Below are 22,959 nucleotides of genomic sequence, written 5' to 3'. Positions count from 1 at the left end.
GCCGTTAGGGGTCGGGAACTTCATCAATAGCATGTGGGGGGAAAGATGTGCCTTGACCCTGGTGAGTGTCGTTCGTCCAACTACAACGTTGTACGCTGTCGGGCAATCAACGATCAGGAAATGATCGTATACCGTTGTTTTTCTTGGTGTGGTGCCGAAGGTAATTGGCAGTTTTACACTACCGACCGGTTGGACCAGATCCCCAGAGAAACTTAACAGAGGGGTCAATTGCCGGTTGACCTGGCTGTCGTTTATTCCCATTTCTCGAAAAGCTTCGGCAAAAATCACGCTCACGGAGCTTCCGGTATCGATTAGTACCCGTCCTACATCGTAGTCGACAATTTCTGCTCGGATGATCATCGGGTCATCATGGGGATAGAGGACTCCATCTTCCTCCTCTTCGCAAAATGTGATTGGTTCCCAATGAACTTTCGGTATTTCATGGTGCCGATTCACTTCTATGTCGAATACCTAAGGAAATTGTGCGGCACGACGTATTGCTTCATTGAACAGTTGCTCATTCCCGCGATGGTGGGGCCACCGCTGATAGTGCTTATCATGTTTATCTGCCGAGTTGGGTTCGGTACCGGCGCCGGTGGCTGCCGGGCGGTATACTGATCTAGCTTCCCCTCTCTGATCAATTGTTCGACAATCTTTCTTAGGCTTATACAGTCTTCCATATTATAGCTATTGTGCTGATGGTATCGACAGAATTTACCGGTATCCCTGTTGTCTTGCCGATTGGGTCTTTGTTAATTCAGCTTCGGTATTATTTCTTGTTCGTTCATCAGGACGGCCTCGTAAGTAGTGTTTAATATGGTAAACACTTCGTTGCCGTGGTCACGATTCGGCAGGGGCGCCCGGTTGTCGTTGCGTCCATACCTCCCTTTTCACTTCTTCGGGTGTTCTCTTCGATCGGCACAGTCGTCTTTCCTCTTATGACCTGCCAAATATGGGTCGACTCTCTCGTAGGGTGGCGCCTTTGCCGGATAAGCACTTGGTTCGGCATCCCCTTGCCGTGTTGAAACCCCGGGTTTCGAGTTGAAGTATTCAGCTTTGGCGTGGATTGCTGCCTGCTTCATCAGTTCGTCGTACGTGCGCCAGTTGCTGCTGTGTACTAGGTATCGGAAATGCGAGGACCGAAGGCCACTCTTGAAGGCGCCGTAGGCTGCCTTATCGTCTGTTTCCGGACATCTTAAGTATTCGTGACTGAAGCGCGCCGCGTATTCTCTCAAAGGTTCGTCCTCTCTTTGCCGAATCGTGTACAGATCATCGGCAGAGTAAAGACGGTCCGTTTGGATTATGAAGTGATTGAGGAAAATCTGCTTCAGCTCGTCGAAAGAATCTACTGTCTCCGGCTCCAACCGGTAGAACCAGTTCAGGGTTGCTTTGGTAAGGGAAGACGGGAATAGCAGGCATTGTCCTTCGTCGCTCAGGCCCTTGCATCCAATGACGGACTGAAATGAGTGGAGGTGTGTTAAGGGGTCATCCGTTCCTGTATAGAACGGTATACGCAGTTGATGCACTTCCCTGTCCTGCCGAGAGTCCCGGATGCGCCTGGTGAATGGTCCGGGCCGAAGCTTTCCCCATTCCGATTCTTGGGAGCGAGCTTTGTCGTTTTCCATTTTTTGGACTTTCTGAAAAAGGAGTCGGACAACAGGGTCTCGGCTAGGGATTTCCTCATAACCATAGTCTTCCGATCGTCTCTGTAGGCTTAATAAATTAACCCCCAAGTACCGTGAAGGCGTTGCCGAACGGTTGGTGGAAACTTGCATCCTGGAAGGGATATATTCGGATTCCGACTCCTCCGCAGAGTCCAGCCCTCTGACCTTCCGAATAGGCGACTTGCTTCCTAGGATTTTCATCCGTGAGTCCCTTGGTCGAGCGCTAATCCTGATCGGAGACCTCTGTCTCCCTGCTTCCCGATCGTTAATCTGATGTCGATAATCGGAGTAGACTTTCTTGGGGATGTGCGGCTGATCCCTGGGTGCCGGAACTACCAACTGTTTGGAAGGTGCGGGCGTTGCCCTCGCTACCTTCTCGTGTTTCTTCTTCCTATGGGGGGTCTGCAAGCTCTAGGAAGAGTGAGTTGTCTAGATGTTCTGCGTGTGCTGCTGGTGGAGCAGCTGCTGGGTTTCGTCCACTTTGGACGAAAGGAGGTTGTTGTGTTCCTGAAGCCTTGCCATGTCTTTCCGTAGGGACGCGATTTGGACTACCAGCTCGGCTTCGGGGGTTGTTTGGGTTGCTGGGGCGTTTCCGAGGGGATTGCATGGGGGTAGCGCTGGGCTAGCTCCGCTTTGCCTTCCGAACGGTACCCCTTCTTCCGATAAGAACGTGGGTACTGAGGTGGTCCCCATATGTTTTGGAGATAGTGGGTTGATGATTTTTCTGGATTCCCACAGACGGCGCCAAACTGTTGATGCGAAAAAGTGGTTCGGCACGTGTTTCGCCAACTTAGTTATATTATGCCTTCGGCAGGTGACTATCTTCGGAAGACGTCTTGCTTCGGAAGGGTGAGTACCTGCAAAAAGGACGCGTTCGGTAAGTCCTTGGGGTACCGGTGTGGTACCGGCCGAAGGCTCTCCGATGCTTTAGTAAGTACGGTTTTAGTAATGTTAACTGACAGATCAATCGGTAGCGTACCGTTCGTTCTGATTCCTTCCTTTTGGGGATAAGGGTCTTCTTATATAGGCCTTGGGAGGTGTGCACTGTGCTCATATTTCTGATGTGGGACTGTGAACGCGGATTGTGAGCATGACACGTGTCCGGTAGTAAAAGGGTCAAGATAGACGGCTTCAGTAGGCAGCATGCCGAAGGGTTTCTGCGATCAATATCGATCATGTCCAAGTGTTCGGTGGTCATAGGCCGTTTGTTTCCGGTATAAACAGTTATGTGAAGCTTTAGATCATTGGAATCCATGGTGATCAATAATGTTATCTAGGGCTTTTGTTCTTTGTTGTGAGTAAAGTCAGATCCCTCGGCCCGACTTATAAATATACATCCACACAAAGTTAGCTCGTTGGGAAACAAATTATCAATCTGTATAGTCTTTTGTCGTTTGAATTAGGGCTCAAATAACTGCTCCTCTAAAGCTAATAAGATTATATTATCCATAATAATTTTTTTGGACAATCTATGAATAATAATTTGAATAATTTAGCAAGCTTTTTCCTTTAAAATAAAGTTATCAAAGGTGTGAACTTTATTCAAAATCAAATCACCTCAGAATAGTGTGGAGAAGTAATATTTGTCGGCCAAAAAGGACACCATCCTCCAGCTAATAAAACAATAACACTCGCGCCAAGAAAAACGAATTAAAGTACGAGCCACACAGTTATGTTTCATGGCTGACAAAATTGATAGCTATGGGTTGATTTGTTTTCGTTGTGAAGAAAGACGGTTTCTGTAAGCCTGATTGAGTTAAATAGAAAGCAATAATATGGGTTCCCTGTGGTGGGGGACGATATGACTATGTTGTTTCTATAATAATGGAAAGATTAAGGGACCACCACACAAAGAAGACATAATTTATCGTTTTTTTTGTTTTGCTTGTTGTAAAATAATGTAGTAGTGGAGTCCCCAAATGCCTATAAAAGGCTTCCCCCCTTCCCTACTCAAAACATACATTCAGAACACACATTCAATGAAGAGAAAATATTTCTCTCTCTCTCTCAATTCTCTCCATAATTCCTTTTGATTTATAACACGTTATCAGCACGAAGCTCTAACCAGCTGAGTTCTCTGATAAAACCCAGAGACCAAAATCAACCGGAATTCTCGGCTCTCTCTGTCGGCCGACAAAGCGTTTGATTTTTGTGTAAATTTGCGCAGAGGATCACTGCCCCAAGAAAAACCCACTTCTTCTTTTTGTTCCTTTTCCATCTCAATCACTTGCTGTAATTGAAAATTCCTCTCCAAATTGAGCCTCTCTTGAACCCAACCCTTGTCTGCTCTTTTATACAGAGGCACAAAGCACAAACCAAACACCCCATCGAACAAAGAAAACGCTTTAACAACAGAGGCTAGCTTTCTGAGAATTACTAGCATCATTGTTGGTGTCCCTGTTAACCATACTTGGGCTATTCACATCAGGAGTTCTTTCAACCACATTCACAATGGTGAACAAGTGCGAGTACACAGTTTGGCCGGGCATTCTCATCAACGCCGGCGTGCCTCCCCTTCCGACCATCGGCAAATTCTCCTGCTGTAAATAAGCCTCCAGGATGATAAGCCCCTTCTTGGGGGCTCCATTGAAATCCCAAATTGCAAACAGAGAAAAACCATTCATGGCTGGGAACCTCGATGCGTAATCGTGGCCGTCGAAGGCAGCGAGGAGAGCATGAACGCCTTGAGCTGGGACCTCGACAACCTCAAGCTCCGATCCCCTGCCCCGGATTCCACCACCTCCGCAGGCCACTTCGTCGTCCTCCACGTCCAATCTCCGCTGTCCATCGCCTAAGTACGTGAGAACAAATGACGAAAATGGCTGAACTCGTTCCCAGAGGAGATGCTAGAACACGTGTTCTCGTTCATACAGTCGGACTCGGACCGGAACTCGATCTCGATGGTGTGCAAGTCGTGGTACGAGATCGAGCGATGGTGCAGGAGGAGAATATTCATCGGGAACTGCTATGCCGTGAGCCCTAGGATGATGATCAGACGGTTCCCAGACATTAGATCCATCGAGCTTAAAGGGAAGTGCTAAAGCACTTGAGTGTTGTAAAGAAAAGCAAACCGATAAAGAAAATGAATCCGAGCTCTCAGTCCACACACCGATAAAGAAAAGCAAACGCACCGAAAGAAAGAATAATAAATAAATATATATATATATATACACATAGCTGGCCCTTGCTTTTGGTTGGTGGAGCAGACACACCATGAGGAACAGCATCTTTTAATAAAAACAACAAAATTCACCGACCCACCGAAAGAATAAGCGATAAGATCTCTGCTCACTTATCTTCCCTATTATTTCCTATTATATTTATCTGCTTTTCTATTACTAACCTTTAACAAAATGGACCCTTGGTAATACTAAACATATTATCAGTGGGAGACCGTTACTAATACTAACATTTTTCTTATTTTATTCGGTGGTGGTTTTAACCCCACATTTATTTTATTTACTGTATGGAGCAGAATTAGTGCCCATACAAGCACAATTTACTTTACCGCACATTTAATTTTATTTAAAGTATGGTGCGGAATTAACGTCCATACAGCAAGCAATTTAAATTATGAATTTACTTTACCGCACATTTATTTTATTTACTGTATGGTGTAGGTTTATTACTCATACAGCAGTATTTATTTAAAAGGGTGGTGCGGGTTTATCGTCCACGCCTTTACTTTCATTTAAAAGTATGGAGCAGAATTAGTGCCCATACACGCATGTTTAATTTATGAATTTAATTTACCGCACATTTACATTTATTTAAAAGGGTGGTGCGGGTTTATCGTCCACGCCTTTACTTTTATTTAAATGTATGGTGCGGGTTTATCGTCCATACCAGTAATTTATTTACCAGCAATTTATTTTATGGATTAAATGTGCTGTATGATGAGTTTTTTACAGTATACAGATCAGGACCAGAAGTTCCTTGATCCTCATCATACAATTACATCAGGACTTGAAGATCCTTGATGATGATGTTAATATGAGAGCTGGCAGTCTCTCCGGTACTATATTTGTAAACATGTGATCGGACTTGAGGGTCCTTGATCCCTGACATGTAAATAAGGACCTGGGATTCCTTAATGATGTAACAGTACCGTATTGGTTCATAATGCCGTACACATGGATGATAACTGTACTGGCAAATGTACTGTACACATGAATAGTGCCGTATACATGAATTGTGATGTATGCATAAATATTTACCATTTTGGGTAAACTATCACTATTCAAAAGGGAACCTGCAGTTCCTTAAACTCATGGATGAGCAATTAAATGAGATGCCAGAAGTTCCTCAAAATATGGACAATTATGTAAGGGCTTGAAGTCCAGAAATATGTACAGAAAATTATAAAAATGTCCATACCATGAGAATATGTGATTTTGGCCCGAAGTTCAAAATCTAAGGGGATTGAATGTCCATACCATGAGAATATGTGATTTTGGCCAGAAGTTCAAAATCTAACAGTGTTGAGAACCTGAAGTTCCAACAATTAAATGGACAACCCTTGAGGTATTATTGCAAATTGTGGTACGTCACATATCTTTTTGGCATAAGAGAATGATGAATTGAGGCTCCCCACACATTTTGTTATATCTGGGCCGGAAGCTCATGAACCCAAATATATGAGATATTAGCGTGGCTTTTACTCAATTCATATTTCATGTCCATTTTGAAAAGGGCAAATAAATTCTGAGTTTGTGTTTAGCCCAGGCCAAAAGTTCCGAGCTCCCATACGTTGAAATATGAAATTTGGGAGAGTCGATGTGGTTATTTGAACCTATAAGGCACAAGGTTCCAAACCGTCATTTTGAAAAGACGTAAAAACCACAGGTGCAAATTTTAAGAATGTGCGCAATTATTATAACAGGAAAGGAGCAAGTTGAAACGCAGTTGCTCCAATCAAATTTTGCAAAGGCCATATCTATAGGAGGAAATATGGCTATAGTTTTCCAGGATCCCAATATTATCTCAGATCCCCATATTATTTTTTATTTCCCAGATTCCAAAACTTCACGTGGCCTCCATTAATATTTGTCGGCACTTTCGGCGTTTTCAAAGTATTATTTTCGTCAAAAGCCGATCTTGCTTTACGGATTTCACGGAGCTACTTTTTCAAAAGTACCCCGAGAATCTCGCAATTTTTCTATGGTTAATTTGAAATTCACCGGTTCTACCTATTCATTGTATTTGTGTATAAATGTGTTACTAACGAAATTTTCTTTGCAGAAGACATCCAGTTTTCTCCATACCTAGTGATGCGATATCTACTTGTTTTTCTTATCAGTGAGCACTTAATATGCCCGAGAAGCAAGACTATCTCTGATCATCCATTCAGGAAGCGAGACTATCCCTGATCACGTTTCCGCCACATCAGGGAACTGTGAAGGCAACCTTATGCTCTAATCTCCGGAAGTTCTTCTAAACTAGAAGAAATGAGAGCTTGTTGTTTGCTCCCACCAGCTTCCTTCCTTGATTGCTTACCTTCTCTTGCAATCAACATCACATTATTTTTGCATTTTTTTTTCTCTTTTTATAACTCTCTGTTCATAAGAGATTTTACTTCTTTAGAATGAACATCTGAAGAATGAATCCATGAAGTGATCCTAACTATGAGGTTTATTTATTTTAACAGAGGCAAAAGAGTTGTGATTTTACTCTTGCAGGATATAACTAGATCATCAAGCGCTACATTTACTGGGCCGATACAAGCTTGAATGATACTTGAGAAAAGTTTCTCCCACCTAAGGACGTAAGCAATACTTGTGTTATTTTATGCTTATATACTTATTTGATATTTTATCTTGAAAGGTAACCAAATGGGAAGATAAGTCCGTTCCAAAAGAATGGCTTGTATGTATCCATGAATTATTAATGCAAATTTTACAGATTGCAAGTTGGATACATTGATAATACACTGCACAGATTAATGTACTATAAGAACAGAATATAGGTATAGCAGTAATCAATATGATGCACGTCTGTTGCGTAGCAAATGATATGGATTGAAGTCCCGAAAGGATAATCCTTTGACATGTCAATATTGATATTATGCACGCCTAATGCGTAGCAAATTATATGGGTTAAAGTCCCATAATATGGGTTAAAGTCCCAGAAATTAATTGACATGTATGTATTAATCTGTGGCATGCCTGCAGCATGACAGATATATGGGTGCACGCCTGTTGCGTAGCAAATGATATGGATTGAAGTCCCGAAAGGACAATCCTTTGACATGTCAATATTGATATTATGCACGCCTAATGCGTAGCAAATTATATGGGTTAAAGTCCCATAATATGGGTTAAAGTCCCAGAAATTAATTGACATGTATGTATTAATCTGTGGCATGCCTGCAGCATGACAGATATATGGGTGCACGCCTGTTGCGTAGCAAATGATATGGATTGAAGTCCCGAAAGGACAATCCTTTGACATATCAATATTGATATTATGCACGCCTAATGCGTAGCAAATTATATGGGTTAAAGTCTCATAATATGGGTTAAAGTCCCAGAAATTAATTGACATGTATGTATTAATCTGTGGCATGCCTGCAGCATGACAGATATATGGGTTCTAAATGTTCCAACTCCCTAAATGGAGATTTTCCACGCCCTATGTAAAATAACGCTCCATTGGAGGTTATAATCCACATTCTCACATAATAAAAGCCCCCTGAAGTGGCTTGGGTACCCAAAAGCAAAGAAATGCTTATAATTGATGCATGCGCATGCAAATGAGAATGGTGGGATCATGAATTGATGAATGACAATTTTTGATTTTGGAGTAGCTACTCAAATCATCAATGGGCTGAGTTGATTGGAACCACGTTCAATTATTAAATGTCGACAATATCATTGGCCAAAATGGAACGAGGTAATTCCATTATAAATGAGAATGAACGTGAAAGAATAAACCCACAATACGAACCCCAAAATTTGTTAATACTGAAAGTTATACTTGGGTGTTCGGAATAAAAGTGAATATACCTACTTTGTATGACACACTGTTTCTAGCAGAAACAAGGAATGTTGGGTTTTCTCCATATTTACAAATTCAATTGTGCCCTCCCCCCCCCCCCCCCTTATTACACAATTACGGAGACCAACATATTATCTTTAAGGGTTATTAAATGCACGAAGCATATCGCCAGAAGCGATTTCCTAAAGATGTATAAATAGCTGGGTTAAAGCTATATAATGTGTCATAAAGTTTAATCCCTTTTTAAACAAAATCCGTTGAGAGGATTGACATTGCATAAAGCAAGTCCCCAAAGGACATGTGCTTGAAGCACAAAAATTTGTACTCAATATTAATATGCATAAATTACCTCAGTGAGTACATTGATTATAATGTGATTGCAACACATTAAAGCTTCTGCAGAATTCATGAAATATTTGTCTCGATCGAGCATTATACCAACGAGATTCTTGCTTATACTAAGAGAGTCTTATCCGTTGGTCCTTAAATGTTTTTCCAGAAGTGTACTAGACCAGATAGAGCTCAGCTCCACACTGTACTCTTTTTCCTTCATCCAGGTTTTTATCCCATTGGGTTTTTCCTGGTAAGGTTTTAACGAGGCAGTGTCGCTCAAGGGTTTAGGGTATACTATGAAAATTTTTACGGTCGCTTACTGGACAAAAGCTAGTCCTAAATTTTTCAGGGGGATATATTCATCAGGGGGAGCATGATTTTAATAAAGACCTTCATACACTGTACTCTTTTTCCTTCATCCAGGTTTTTATCCCACTGGGTTTTTCCTGGTAAGGTTTTAATGAGGCAGTGTCGCTCAAGATTGACTCACAGAAGCAGTGTCAACTACGATATTCAAAAAGGTGATCAACAGTATGACTTAAAGATATTTTGCCAAGCATCAGGGGGAGCGTGCTATCAATAAAGATCTTCAAACATTGTACTCTTTTTCCTTCGTCCAGGTTTTTATCCCACTGGGTTTTTCCTGGCAAGGTTTTAACGAGGCAGTGTCGCACGCGCGTCAATATACATAGAATTTTATGTTACACATGATTATGTACTCTTTTTCCCTTTGACCAGTTTTTGTCCCACTGGGTTTTTACTGGCAAAGTTTTTAACGAGACATATTCTGTATCATTTGTGGTCTCCAAGGGGGAGTGTTGTAAAATAATGTAGTAGTGGAGTCCCCAAATGCCTATAAAAGGCTTCCCCCCTTCCCTACTCAAAACATACATTCAGAACACACATTCAATGAAGAGAAAATATTTCTCTCTCTCTCTCAATTCTCTCCATAATTCCTTTTGATTTATAACATTGCTTGAATTCTTCAAATTTATAAATCAACAAGTTATTTTCAATAAACAGTCGAAATAATCATTATATGGTAAGCATATGATTAAGAGCATCCACAATCATGCTCTCTATTTTTTAACTAAATTTTAGCTAAAAACATATAAATGTTATTTTAGGAGCTCTCTATAAAATTTAAACTACAATCATGTTCTCTAGTTTAGAGAGTTATAAATGCTATAACTCTTTTTTAATTAGTCCATCTCTATTAAAAAATAATAAACATTAATTAAAGGTTTGAAATACTCATTAAATAAAGCAGCATTAAATTATAGGGAGCCACTAGGAGTCCTTTCTCTCTCCTCAGATTTATGAGCTTCTAAAGGTCTTCCTATTTTAGGAGGTGGATAGGGAGCATGGTTGGAGTTGTATTTTTCTAAATCGTCCTTAAAATTTGTCTGAAGAGGTGGTTTAGGGAGCCAATTGTGAATGCTCATCAATAATGCTTAAAATCAATGCAATTTTATTGCATGAAATTGAACTAAAACAGTAAAATTTCACTTGTAATGGTGTGAGATTTAGTTCATTTCAATAGATGCAATTGCAATAGAGGGTGCTATGTGATAAACCCAATCATGGGACCCACATGCCAATAAAAAATGGAAAAAAAAGTACAGCAATTAATGCATTATGTTGTTAAGAGCATCCGCAATGGTTGTTCATTAGTTTGATGCAATATAAAAATACATCAATTAATTTTTTTTCAAATATATTAAAAATTACTCTCTTTTTAAAGATCTCTTTGAGAATAGTGCAATAGTACAATTTTTAGTTTTATTAAATTTATCCCTTTTATTTTATTCGAGTATGTAAAAAAATGTGTAAGTAGATATAACTGTTGATTTGAAGTTATTGAACTGTACCATTGCAAGTAAAACTACAGTTCAATTCAATGGATTCCAAAAAAGTTCAATTTATTTAACTATTGCATTGAACTATTGAACAACCATTGTGGATACTCTAAATATTTTTTTTCTTAAAAATCAACTGAGTTCAATTTTAAGGATGTTGTTAAACGAATCCTTAAATTTTAATTGAGCAGACCCTACAATCTAAGTACACCCTATTTAAGTTTTCTCAATTGAACATACATGGACAAATGTGTGGAGTATTTGGATGTGGTGGATGAGGAAGGGAAGGCTTACAGAGATGGAGCCAAAGAACATGGTGAGGTATTCAAAGATAAGGGCCTCCATAATAGATACATGGACAAATGTGTGGAGTATTTGGAAAACCATGTGCACATGCATGAGGTTTGAATGCTACTTTAGAAGCTTTTCCCAATTCAGAAAGTTGTCATAAAGTAAATGTTGTTGTCGATCTTTGACCTACTGGAAATGCATTCATGAATCGCACAGTATCAACTTGTCGAAAGAGAATTTTCTTGAGAATTTATCGAAAATAGCCAAAATTTGATCCTCAATTTAAAAATTGTCAGTTTTTGTAAAATATTTTAAATATATTCAAAAAAACTTACCTAAATAGACACAAATGCCCAATCTTTGTACATATGTTTGCAGACGTATTGCTGTCCTAGTCAAATAGTGAGTGCAGTTCTTCCTTGATTCTTCATTCAGTTTCTTCTTCGTCTATTCTTCATACTATATTATATTACATATAGGGTAGACATCTAACAACTTTTTTTTCTTTTTTTTGGTGAATTAAACAGAAAATTGTATACAGTGAATCTGAATTGTGAAGCATAAGAAACATAAGCCAGACTTTTTCCATTCACGTCAAGATAAAAGTGCCCTCTGTCTGCAGATGACTGCACTTTAAACTTCCTTGCCTAACTTCTATGATTTTTACTTCCCTTTTATATTTAACTTGCATTTTAGGTATTAATATGGAGTTTTAATTACAATTATGGCGGTTAATGAAATGCTTCGAATACATTATAAATAAAATATGAAGTCTAATGGCAACGATGTAAAAATATAGGAATATTATGACCTCTTATATCTTACTGGTCATTTAAGTTTAAAATTGAGTTTTACACATAGATTTATAGAATGATGGATATATGTCTAGGAAATAAAAATGGTAGGGATCTATATTGGACAAACCCTAAATTTTATTAAGAAACCACAAAAGGGAACAACAATACAACAAAAAGTAAAATCCAACCAAGCTCAGCAACAAGGATATAATTTGTTTAGTGAAAAATGTTGGGAACATTGACTTATATCATGATTTGATTTTTCTTTGGCCTACAAATCAATTCTTTTCTGTGGAAAATTCTTTTGACTTCGTCACTCAAATTGTACAAATATGGTTGTGTGGCTTTTAAAAGGCAACGTGACATGTGGGATGGACTGCCAATTTTAAAACTTATTAGCTTCTTTGAGAAGCCGATGCAGTATTTATGCGTGTGGGGAACACTCGGCTGATTGATCCATTAGAGAAGACAAAATAATGGTGTCATTCGAACAGACTTGGGCAATTGATCTAGCAACAAGTCTTTCAGTCATTTGCCAAGTTGGTCCCTTCAGCCTCGTTTGTTACGGAAGATTGTCTTGAACTATTCTCAGAAATTGTCACTTAACCGATGTTTGGTGATGCTTGAATTGGGACTAAATTTAAATTGATTAAAATATCAATAAATAGGATGATATATTTCAACTTCTGTTCTTCTGTACAAACGTGGGTTAAAAATATTCCAAAGTTTTATTTAATAAGGTTTATTTTTTAGGTTTATATGGGTTTTAAATTTGAGGGCATTTGTGTCTATTTAAGTAAATTTTTTACTATATTTGAAATATTTTACAAAAATTGACATTTTTAAAATTAAAGATCAAGTTTTGGCTATTTTTGATAAATTCTCAATTTTCTTTATAACTATTATTATGTATGCTTTTTTTTTTTTGGGTCAACTACTATTATTATGTATGCTATTACTTAAGAAAAGCTTCCCCTCCATTCAAAACTACGTGTCACATGCATCAGCCCACGATCATGCTTGGGAATTTTTAACTGTACACTTTGCTAACAACTAGTCAGAAGAAGAATAGTCCCACCAACTCTTCGTAATGTTTTAACACATCATCACTCACATGACTGAAAAACTAATCCAATTCTGCTTCTTCTTTTTTTAATAAAGAAATTAGATTGATTAGGAAGGACTAGTTTATTTTATATCCATTCATTCTATCATATTTTTGACTTTCTCAATTCATGATTTAAAATACACATGCCAAAAAGTACATCCACTAAATACAATACGAGATACGTATTTTCATACAAATTTATCCATCGACTAATTATATTTGTATCATCTCAACGAGATATTATCACATGCATATAATGTACCCTGTTGGAAGCATTGGGTAGTCTAGAGTCTAGACCTTCTTGGAAGCATTTCCTACATGAGCTTTAAGATATTCTAGAAAATTATGCACGTACGCGTCTTGCTTCTTTCTATCTCCAAACAACGGCTTCAACTCCTCAGCCTTGTCTCTGTAAATCTTCCCCTCCTCCATCTCTATCACCAACTTGAGCGACTCAGCCACCGAGTCGCTGGTAAACGACCCGTCTTCCTCGTCCCTCGGAATGCAATACACAATCTTCCTCTCCTCCAAAAACCTTGCATTCAACCCTTGGTCATTGGACATGGTCAACAACACAAGAGCTCTACCAAAAGTCAACGCCTCCACCACTGAGCTCCAACCGGAGTGACTCAGGAACACCCCAACCGAGTCATGACCCAAAATCTTCAACTGCGGGGCCCAGCTCCTGCAAACCAGTCCACGCCCTCCCATCCTCTTCTCAAAACCCTCAGGCAACTTAACCACATTGGTTCTCAACACCCAAATAAACGGCAGCTTAGACAGCTCTAACCCCAGGGCTATTGTAGTAATTTCCTCTTGGCTCGGCATGGCCTCACTTCCAAAAGCCACATACACAACCGATGCTTTCAGTTGCCGGTCCAACCACTCTCTCATTGACCCCCATCTATCATTCTCCTCATAGTTTGTAGTGGGGAGTTGACCAACCGGTAAAATGGGTTTTCGGTGAATATCTTGTAATAAACGCAGCCATTTAAGGTCAAATTCCATGCAACCTCTTATTGCAATTACATCACAGCCCTTCATCCCCCCCATGAACCGATAAACATCTGAAACATTGCTTTCGTCGCCGGTAGTGCTGTCGAGATAAACTCGATGAACTTCGAACAAATGAAACGCGACATTGGACGGGAAGGGGACCCACTTGGGCTGCACGGTGTAATCCTCCGGGTTCTTACGATCATCCGGGGATATTTCCGGGGAAGTGGGCCCGAGGAAAGCTAAGCATGCTCCGATGAATATGCTAAAGAAGGCACATGGTATGCCAAGGTTACGGGCAGTAGTTGGGGCCCAGTAAGCTGCAAAATCGAAGAGTAGCCAATCTGGGTTGGAAGATTCTAGGAAATGAGTAAGTGGTTGTTGGAGAGCATCGTATACCTTCTTAAGCTTCATAACTTTGTTCTGCGATACGTCTGTGGTGGCCTCCGCGCCTTCTGGGAAGTCGTCATCTACGCGGGGCAACGGGAGCTTGACGAAGGTGATTAACGACGACGAGAGATTCGGAGGGAGCTGTGGGAGACGTTCGATGTTTCTTGGAGTGGAGATGAAGGAGATTTGGTGGCCTTTTTGGGCAATGAGCTTGGCGAGCTCTAGGTATGGGATCATATGGCCAAAGGCTAGCCATGGAAACATTGCTATGTGAAGCTTTTGATCACTGGAATCCATGGTGATTAATAATGCTATCTAGGGCTTTTATTCTAGTTGTGAGTAGAGTCAGATCCCTAGCCCTACTTGTATATATACATCCAGCAAGGTACAATTATTAGGGCTCAAATAATTGCTCCTCTAAAGTTTTTGTTTTTTTTTGCAGAGTAAACATATTTTTAGCAAGCTTTTTTCTTGAAAATTAAATTTATCACCTCTGAATAGTGAGGAGAATTAATATTTGTCGGCCATCCTCCAGCTAATAAATAAATAACACTCGTGCCAAGAAAAACCTGTTAAAGTACGAGCCACACAGTTATGTTTCATAGCGGACAAAATTGATAGCTCTGGTCCCAAAGCAAAATGGGGGATTTGTGTTGAAAATTCGCATGACTCTGGTTTCATTTCACAATCAAATGATTCTCATGGCACACAGGGAGTTAACCCCATGGAAACAAAAACCACTTTCAAAGTTTTTTTTATTTTTATTTTTTTAATAATAAGCGATAGAATATTATTGATGTTAAAAAGGTAATACAAGAAGTTTGAACTCGTATCAAGGGCAAAAGAAATTCCTTGGTCACGAATTACAATCTTCGTACAATATATCAGAAATAAAATCAGGAGGTTACTCGAACCAGTATAAAGAACCCCCAATATGCAAGGCAAAACGAGCTAAACGATGAGCTACACCATTAGCAGTACGACGAATATGGGTAAAACCTTCCCCGGTGATCTGTGTTAGCAAGCTCTTGGTATCCTCCACCACAGGTCCTATGACGGACCTATCTATGGAGTGATTTCGAAGTGCTGTAACGATCTGGAGAGCATCACTTTCAAAGACAACATTTTGATAACCCCTTTCCATCGCCAATATTGTACCTGTTCTTGCAGCCAAGGCCTCTACTTATGGCGCAGAGAAAATATTAGTCAATTTAGTTGCACAACCCGCCACAAATTTGCCCGTGGAGTCTTTCACAACCACACCAACGCCACCCTCCGTGGTCCCTGGCTTCCAAGCACCATCCACATTTATTTTAAGACTGTTCTCATGTGGTGGTTGCCACATTTGTTTTATTTGACCTTGCCTACTTTGAGACCCCAAGCAATTATTAACTCGCAAAAAATCCTGTAGCCTCAGAGATGCATGCAAACTGACTTGTTCAGGCCTACTTTTCTTATTATTCCATAGCAATCCATTCCGTGCTTCCCAAATTGCCCAACCCACCATGAGAAAAGTTGCAAAGTCATGACAGCTTAGTTGCTCTGCACAGCGAAATACCCAATCCTTGGGTGAATAAGCATCATTGTTCCACCTGCTACTACTTAATGTCGAACTATGCCAAGCACAGATCAAAGTTTTTTTTTTTAAATAATGGTATTTGGACTTGATTTATTTTCGTTGGACTTAAAAATCAACTGACCTGAGTTCAATTTTTAATAATATACTGATAAATAAAGGATGTTGTTAAACAAATTCTAAAATTAATTGATTACATCCTAATATTTAAATCAAACTGTAAAATTAATTAATTACACCTTAATACACTCTAGAAAACACATCTCATAAAACCTAGTTGTTAAAAGATATACGCTCGTTAACCAGACAGTTTACACTTAAGCAAAAACCCAATATTAAACGCAAAAGTAATACTCATATTTAGCCCAAACTAACTTCACCTAGTGCCTTGGAACCGAACGTAAATTGGTTGAATTTTATTGAATCATAAACCCAATTCCCAATAGAAAATGCATTTCACACACCACCAACTTTGACAAACTATTGGCATATAAAATATCCACCCCTCCTTGTCAGGTCATTCATCCCTGTTAATAATGCTTTTGGTAGGAACACATAAGAATTTTTACTATAAACCTAAGTGCTCCCGGGGTATTCATCTAGCAGGTCTTATCCAACTATTTTGTCGTCGCTGAAGGTAGAAAAAGCCATGTCGATGTGTGTTTGGTTGTCAGGATTGGTTGTGTGCTCGAATATGAGGATGAAGAAGATAAAGTTGTGTTAAATATATCTTTTTGGTCATTTTATATTAAGATAAATTAGTAATTCAATAAATAGTTTGGTAGTATGGTGTACTCGATTAATTTTAGGGTTCGTTTAACGGACTCTAAATAAAGGTGAATATTCCATAGCTACAAAAGAGAAGATGTTCTTCCTTCTCAAATTTGCAGAGGAGACAACCCAAACCCTAAATCATAAGATTACTAAATAAACCATCAATTATTACAAAAATAACTCATTTTTCAAATAAAAAGTTCAAGACAAAAAGAATTGGTTCCCATAAATAAATTACAGAGTCCCACGCTCAAAAAGGACGAAAAGAAACGAGACACTCAATAACGTAAACTATTCTATCAGGCTTAGTACACCGTACATCACTATTGTATTTTCACTTTCCAGGCAAAACAACCACTCAATAAGATAAGACTGAATAATGCAAGCATTCAGTGAGGGGTAGCACACGTTCATCTTTCCATTTGTAGTCATGTGTCATACAGTGCGCATCTTTGCTGTCCATTCATGTAACAAATAACAACAAAAGTGCCAAAACAAATACAAGACACAGAGAGTGGACAGGGGTCTAACTCAATGAAAAATGATTTGATTCGCAAATTAGTAATTTTATGTTCGAATCCATATAGCACATTGATAATGTATGTTTGAAAAACTCATCTCCTCTTGAAATTTTTAGACTTTCGCTTTTATTCAAAAATAATAATAATAATAATAAACAAGACAGAGAGAAGGGGAAAAGGAGGGGAAAGAGTTTTTATTATATGAGTAGTTTGCTTTGTTTGGGGTCCCCACCCCCTCCTTCTCCACTAAAATAAATAAATTCACAAAAGAAATAAAAAAGGATCCAAACTTAGACCTACTCCAATTGTAACCACACTTGATTCAAACAAATTTACTTAATGAGAAATGGAAGTATGTGTGCGGCCCCTTTTCTTTTTTTCCTTTTATAATCATTACTTAAGAGAACATTGTACATTCGAATCAATGAGCTTCCAACACAAGATACCAGTATGGTATTTTGCAAGAAGGGTAATTCATGGATATAAAAATAGTTAAACAGATTTATGGTGTTAAAAAATATATATATTACACACTATTGAAGACCTGATAAAATTGTTAAAGCTAAAAGAAACTATTTAGTGTCATCAAACTATATATGCATCAAGCATGGGTTAGCATACAAAATTAGCAAGTTTTTACAACAAATGTGAGACAGTGCGGCGAGGGTCAGAACGGGTAACAAGCGTACAAGTTGTGTATGCTGATTGTTATTTACTTATGGGAGAGGTCAGCCTATTCTCGTCTGAATCATGTTTTGATGAAGCATCTCCACCCATCAACTCCTGGAATCCTTCCACCTTCACTGGTGGAGCCCTAAGAACACCAGCGTTCCTGCACACATGAGAAAGTTCCAGAAATTCAGTGAAGCATTACTGAAACGGATGATCTGTAATTTTATTATTCTTCCTTCAGATTTTTCCTTACTGTGCTTGCATTTGAGGAATTTGTAAAGAAGCCATCTGTCTAAATTGATTGCCTGACTGAGGATGGACATTTGGCATTGTAAGATTCGACATTGCAGGGATCTGCTGCCTGAACTGCATCTGGAGATTTCTGTTGTTCAAACCATAGAAGGCATTACCATCCATGGGTAACTCTGATGGGGCTTCAATCTTGACCTGTACCATTGGCCTGTCCTTATCCATATCCATACCAGCACGAGGAGTCGAAGGTTGTCGTCTTCGCATTCTTTCTAATGGCTGCTGTTGCTGAAAAGGCACATTTTTAGAAAGCGCAACTTGTTGCATCTGCGGAAGCATTTGTCTAGACGTCTGTAGGTTCACCAAACAATGTAAGAAAAAAACCATTATTAATAATGTCATACTACGCAAACATCCCTTTTGGAAAGTACAAAACCCCTACAACTTCATCAACTTCAGAAGCTATTTCACAAACTGGAGAAAAGATATGTGCTCCCACAAGTTACCCATTAACTATCCATAAATCAATTATTACAAGAATCCAAATCAAAATGTAACCAATTATAAATGAAACAATTGAAGTTAACCATACTTGCTGGGGTAGTCGAATGGGATTCTGGTGCTGTGGCTGCAATTGTGACTGGCTTCCATGAATTTGCTGCTGAGTTTGTTGGAAATTCCTGGAGCCATCTTTGACTTGCTCCATTAAAGGGCCAAAATTACTTGCGAGGAAAAAAAGCCGCGTAAGTAATTGATACACTAGAAACTTGCATTATTAAATCTTATTAATTTAAAAAGAATACACTTGCACAAACACAATACAATGTTCATAATGGAAGTGAAGTTTAAAATTGGAAGTCAAAACCTAACGTCCTTTATTTCCCTTGGTCAGCATTACAGACAAGCCCATTCAAGTTATGCATAATGTGGCCTTTCACTCAAGTGCTCAAAAGATATAAGGATAGTTCGACTCAAATCATATTTATTGACTGCTAAGGTGAGTGTCAGCATCAAAATCTCAAAGAGAATACTCTTAAAGTGGAAATGAATACACCCTCTCTGGGAAACTATGCTCTGTTAGGAAGAGCACTGAAAGAGTAAAGCTTGGCCCCAAAATCCTGATGAGAACAATTCGACATACAATACAGCTATTACATATCAGCTAGCAACAGTTCATTTAATGATTAATTCAGAGGTTACAATGTAAAACTATATTCATGAAAATTGCAATCACAACTTGTAGGTCTCTACCCAATATCATGAGTGCATGATGTATGGTAAGAACATAATCGGTGCAAATAATGTTGATCAATAATTTTCCTCTTCTTTTTCTTCTGACTTGGAAAAATTCATACCAGGTTAAGTAATAGCTTATAGTTAAATTACGAGGTGCAAGTCCAACAATGCAACAATAATTTATAAGGAAACTAAAATCAGATAAGATCACTTTCAAAAACAAAAATGAAAAAACCACCTTAGATCCAAAAACTCACCTATAGCCTATCGTTTGAAGGAACATCTTCAGTAGTTCAATGGCCGAACACTGCTTTCTGTAACTATCAGTAAGAACTTTCAAGCTGCCACCCAATTTACTGATATGACAGCTTAGCATCTGAGAGAAAACATCAATTGGAACTTCTGTAGCACTTTCAAACCCAATACTTGTCAACATCCTGGCTATTACTGTTTGAGATAACTGTGCCGCTTGTTCCTTACTAAGACATTTTCTGTTCCCTCCAGAGCCATTTTTTCCACGATGTAAGATTCCTCCTTGTTCCATGCTAAGGTATTCAGGCCTGATACCAAGCCTCTCAAGCATAACAGGACTCCTAGTCATAATCTGAGGCAACATATCAAGAACTCCATAACATTCCACTTTCTGGTTGTCTTCCTCTCTATTCAAGGGTGGAAGTGCACTATCGGGAACACAGTTGAAGGTAAACATTGTTTCTGGGAAAAAAGATATTTCGCTATCAACTGAGTTACTACCATCTAAAACAGAATTTGGATTCATGTGTGATACATTTTCTAATATGGGATTTCCATATCCCATATACTGGTCTTCCTTGAAAGCTAGACGTCTTTTCTTATGCCTCTCAAGAAGCTTAAGATAAGCAGACATCTCCTCTGGTGTACGTTTCTCTGATTCTCGATCAGCTGATGACAACCTATACGGTTTGCTAATTCTGTATCTCTCCATAAACTGATTATACCATGTTTCAGGCAGCTCGTCATTTTTAAATCTTGATGGTTTATTATCAATTTCAGATTCTCCATATCTTGACCCAACACCAAAAGCTGCTTTTGATTGAATCTGCAAACACAGACATAAACTAATAATCATATAACAACCCTCCACAGTTTCTATGCTTAAATTTTTTTGCTCAAGTTTCCGGCCACACTTTTCCATGAAAGGTTTATGAATTCAGTAGTTCAGTTCAATTTATAAATGAAATTCACTAGGTTGGAAAAGAATATTAGATTCAAGAATTCAATATATGTGAGGTCACCACTTAAAAGGTTTAGCCAACGGAAATGGGGCAATTTTCCAAATGTAGAAAAGCTCACCAGTTATGCACCCAAGAGAATTCCAGGAGATGAAATCTCAGGACTTGTTTGTTTATAACCCAATTTTATTGAATTCTCAGTAACCAACTATAATAAACCAAAAAAACCAAAAACAAAATGCATAACTCAAAAAACTCATTCATATCAGAACTCAAATGCATAATGAAATCCATGAAAACTGGAAAATCATACCTTGGACGACACCGAAGGGTCACGCTGTTGAACTTGAACCCCGTCTTGAGACGAATTCTCTAGAGTGAAGTAGACGTCGTCCGGGTGCAACTGCAAATCTGAAACGACGAAAAAATTGCAGCCATCAGAAACCATAAAACTAAGCAGAAAGGAAAGCAATTAAGAGACTGAGACACACTCACAGTAGGGATTAAGCTTGGAAACAGCGAGCGAAGAGGAAGAGGAAGAGGAAGAGGAAGAAGAAGAGGAATTGGAATGGGGGCGGAGGAAGAGGGAGACGCAGGCCTTGTCGAAGAGAAGAGCTCGAGCGCGGAGTTGGAGATGGAGGTGAGCCCTAGATTTGGAGTCCATGAAAGCTTCCCAGGTTGAAGGTGAGTTGAGGAAGGGAGCGAAGTTGGCGTACGTGGAGTCGCCGAGCCACGAGCGCCAGACGTTGCAAGACTCGAGTTTACAGGCGAGCTCGTAGCCACGACCGTCGTCCCCAAGCAGAGCCATTTTGGGAACGGAGGAAGGAGGGACGACTTGGATTTTTTATTTTTGTCTGGGAATTCAATTTCTGGGTTTTCGGATTTTGGGGGTCAAGTTTTTGGGAAGAATTTTTAAATAAAATTTTTAATAGTTCAACCATAAAAAAGGTGAATTACATTACGCAACCCTATTATTATTATTATTTTATCGAAAGTTGTAGTATTTATTGATGAAGGACCGTAATAAGTCCAAAAAAAGAAAACGGGCTAAGTTATTGGGAATTAGGTGAGTGTCTCTACACCAATAGGCTCGAATGTCAGGTTAACAAGTAGTCATACTCGCTTGACCTCAAGCAGGAGCAGGGGACTTGCCTCCGGTAGAGTGCCCCCCCATCCCCCTCCGACCATGTCCGGAAAAAACTCCTAGTTACAATCCTCAAATAACAAATCAACAATCAAATCTGGTAGTTCCTCAAACCAAGTGAGATCTACACCAATATTCCTGCCAAGCTTCGCAGTACGACGAATATGGGTAGTAACTTCTCCAGTGACCGGAACCAGTAAGCTTTTGGTGTCTTCCACTATAAGGCCGATCGCAAAACGATCAGTAGTGGTAGTCCTTAAAGCAGTGATGATCTGGAGAGAATCGCTCTTAATGACATAATTAGAGAAACCCCTTTCCACCGCCATGACTGCACATTCCCTAGCAGCCATAGCCTCGACCTGGACCGCCGAAAAAATATCAGTTACGTGTAATGCATTCCCTGCCACGAAAGCCCCATCGGAATCCCTTGCCACAACTCATATACCGCCTGCAGATGTGTTAGCGATCCAGGAGCCATCGACGTTGATCTTCACACAGTCGGGCTGTGGTTTGGTCCACTTCGGGACTATCGTAGGTGGTTTAGGACCACCACCTTGTCGAACATGGACGCTCGAAAAGGCCGACAATCGAGCAACAACACCAGAGCTCACAATGTCCGGGGAGGACTTCCGGCTGTTCCACACATTCTCATTCCTTGCATGCCAAATGGCCTAGCCAGTGTAAAGGAAAAGGTCGAAATCAGCCACAGGGAGGTGTTCAGCACAGTGCAAAAACCAATCATTCAAATCACACGTCTGAGGTTGCACGTCAGTTTTGCACAAGGAGGAACTCAATCACACTCCACGAGCAAATGGACAGTCCCGTAGGATGTGAATAGTGGTTTCCAACTCAGCCCCGCAAAAGACACAGGAGGTCTCTAGCGAGATCTTACGCTTGGAGAGGGCAGCCTTGGTAGGGAGTATGCCTCTACAGACTTTCCACCAAAATAATTTGATTTTTCCTTGCACCCTAGCCTTCCAGAGTGTAGTCCACCCAGCTTTGAAGCCATTCCCAGAGGAGGTAGAGGCAGCGGTACGTATACCCTGTTCAGCAAGCGCCAGCTTATATGCACTTTTAAAAGTGCCATATTAGAGCATCAGCGGTTCTGCGAATACTCAGTGGAATAGAGCGGATCACCTCCA

At 39.6% G+C, this 22,959-nt stretch overlaps 4 protein-coding genes across 4 annotated transcripts in view; 1 reads left to right on the top strand and 3 right to left on the bottom strand.

Moving 5' to 3' along the window:
• LOC18773557 (putative UDP-rhamnose:rhamnosyltransferase 1) overlaps positions 1 to 12,908 on the top strand; it is a 36,642-nt gene extending 23,734 nt beyond the window's left edge. Inside the window, exon 2 of the mRNA XM_007208524.2 lies at positions 12,877 to 12,908. The gene's annotated coding sequence lies outside the window, so the exon portion shown is untranslated. The remainder of the gene's footprint in view (positions 1 to 12,876) is intronic.
• On the bottom strand, positions 891 to 1,865 carry LOC109949724. Its single transcript, XM_020565834.1, has one exon. The coding sequence runs from the start codon at positions 1,863 to 1,865 to the stop codon at positions 891 to 893; it is 975 nt and encodes a 324-aa protein (XP_020421423.1).
• Positions 13,164 to 14,862, bottom strand: LOC18773185 (UDP-glycosyltransferase 91A1). Its single transcript, XM_007205094.2, has one exon. The coding sequence runs from the start codon at positions 14,729 to 14,731 to the stop codon at positions 13,340 to 13,342; it is 1,392 nt and encodes a 463-aa protein (XP_007205156.1). The 5' UTR covers positions 14,732 to 14,862; the 3' UTR covers positions 13,164 to 13,339.
• Positions 17,762 to 21,654, bottom strand: LOC18773861. The gene is made up of 6 exons (XM_007208250.2): positions 21,169 to 21,654; positions 20,987 to 21,084; positions 19,720 to 20,540; positions 18,819 to 18,948; positions 18,231 to 18,577; positions 17,762 to 18,137 (listed from the first exon to the last, which is right to left on the bottom strand). The coding sequence occupies exons 1-6, from the start codon at positions 21,479 to 21,481 to the stop codon at positions 18,014 to 18,016; spliced, it is 1,833 nt and encodes a 610-aa protein (XP_007208312.1). The 5' UTR covers positions 21,482 to 21,654; the 3' UTR covers positions 17,762 to 18,013.

Source organism: Prunus persica, chromosome G6 (genome assembly GCF_000346465.2).
Source record: "Prunus persica cultivar Lovell chromosome G6, Prunus_persica_NCBIv2, whole genome shotgun sequence".
Lineage (NCBI taxonomy): Eukaryota > Viridiplantae > Streptophyta > Magnoliopsida > Rosales > Rosaceae > Prunus > Prunus persica.
Note: the sequence above shows the minus strand (reverse complement) of the source record. Positions and strands in the feature narration are given on the sequence as shown.

Coding starts and splice junctions, on each gene's coding strand:
- LOC18773861 (XM_007208250.2), bottom strand. CDS start 21,481: ATGGCTCTGCTTGGGGACGACGGTCGTGGCTACGAGCTCGCCTGTAAA. Junction 20,541..20,986: donor ACCCTTCGGTGTCGTCCAAG/GTATGATTTTCC, acceptor CTGTGTTTGCAG/ATTCAATCAAAAGCAGCTTT. Junction 18,949..19,719: donor CTTCAAACGATAGGCTATAG/GTGAGTTTTTGG, acceptor TTTCCTCGCAAG/TAATTTTGGCCCTTTAATGG.
- LOC109949724 (XM_020565834.1), bottom strand. CDS start 1,865: ATGAAAATCCTAGGAAGCAAGTCGCCTATTCGGAAGGTCAGAGGGCTG.
- LOC18773185 (XM_007205094.2), bottom strand. CDS start 14,731: ATGGATTCCAGTGATCAAAAGCTTCACATAGCAATGTTTCCATGGCTA.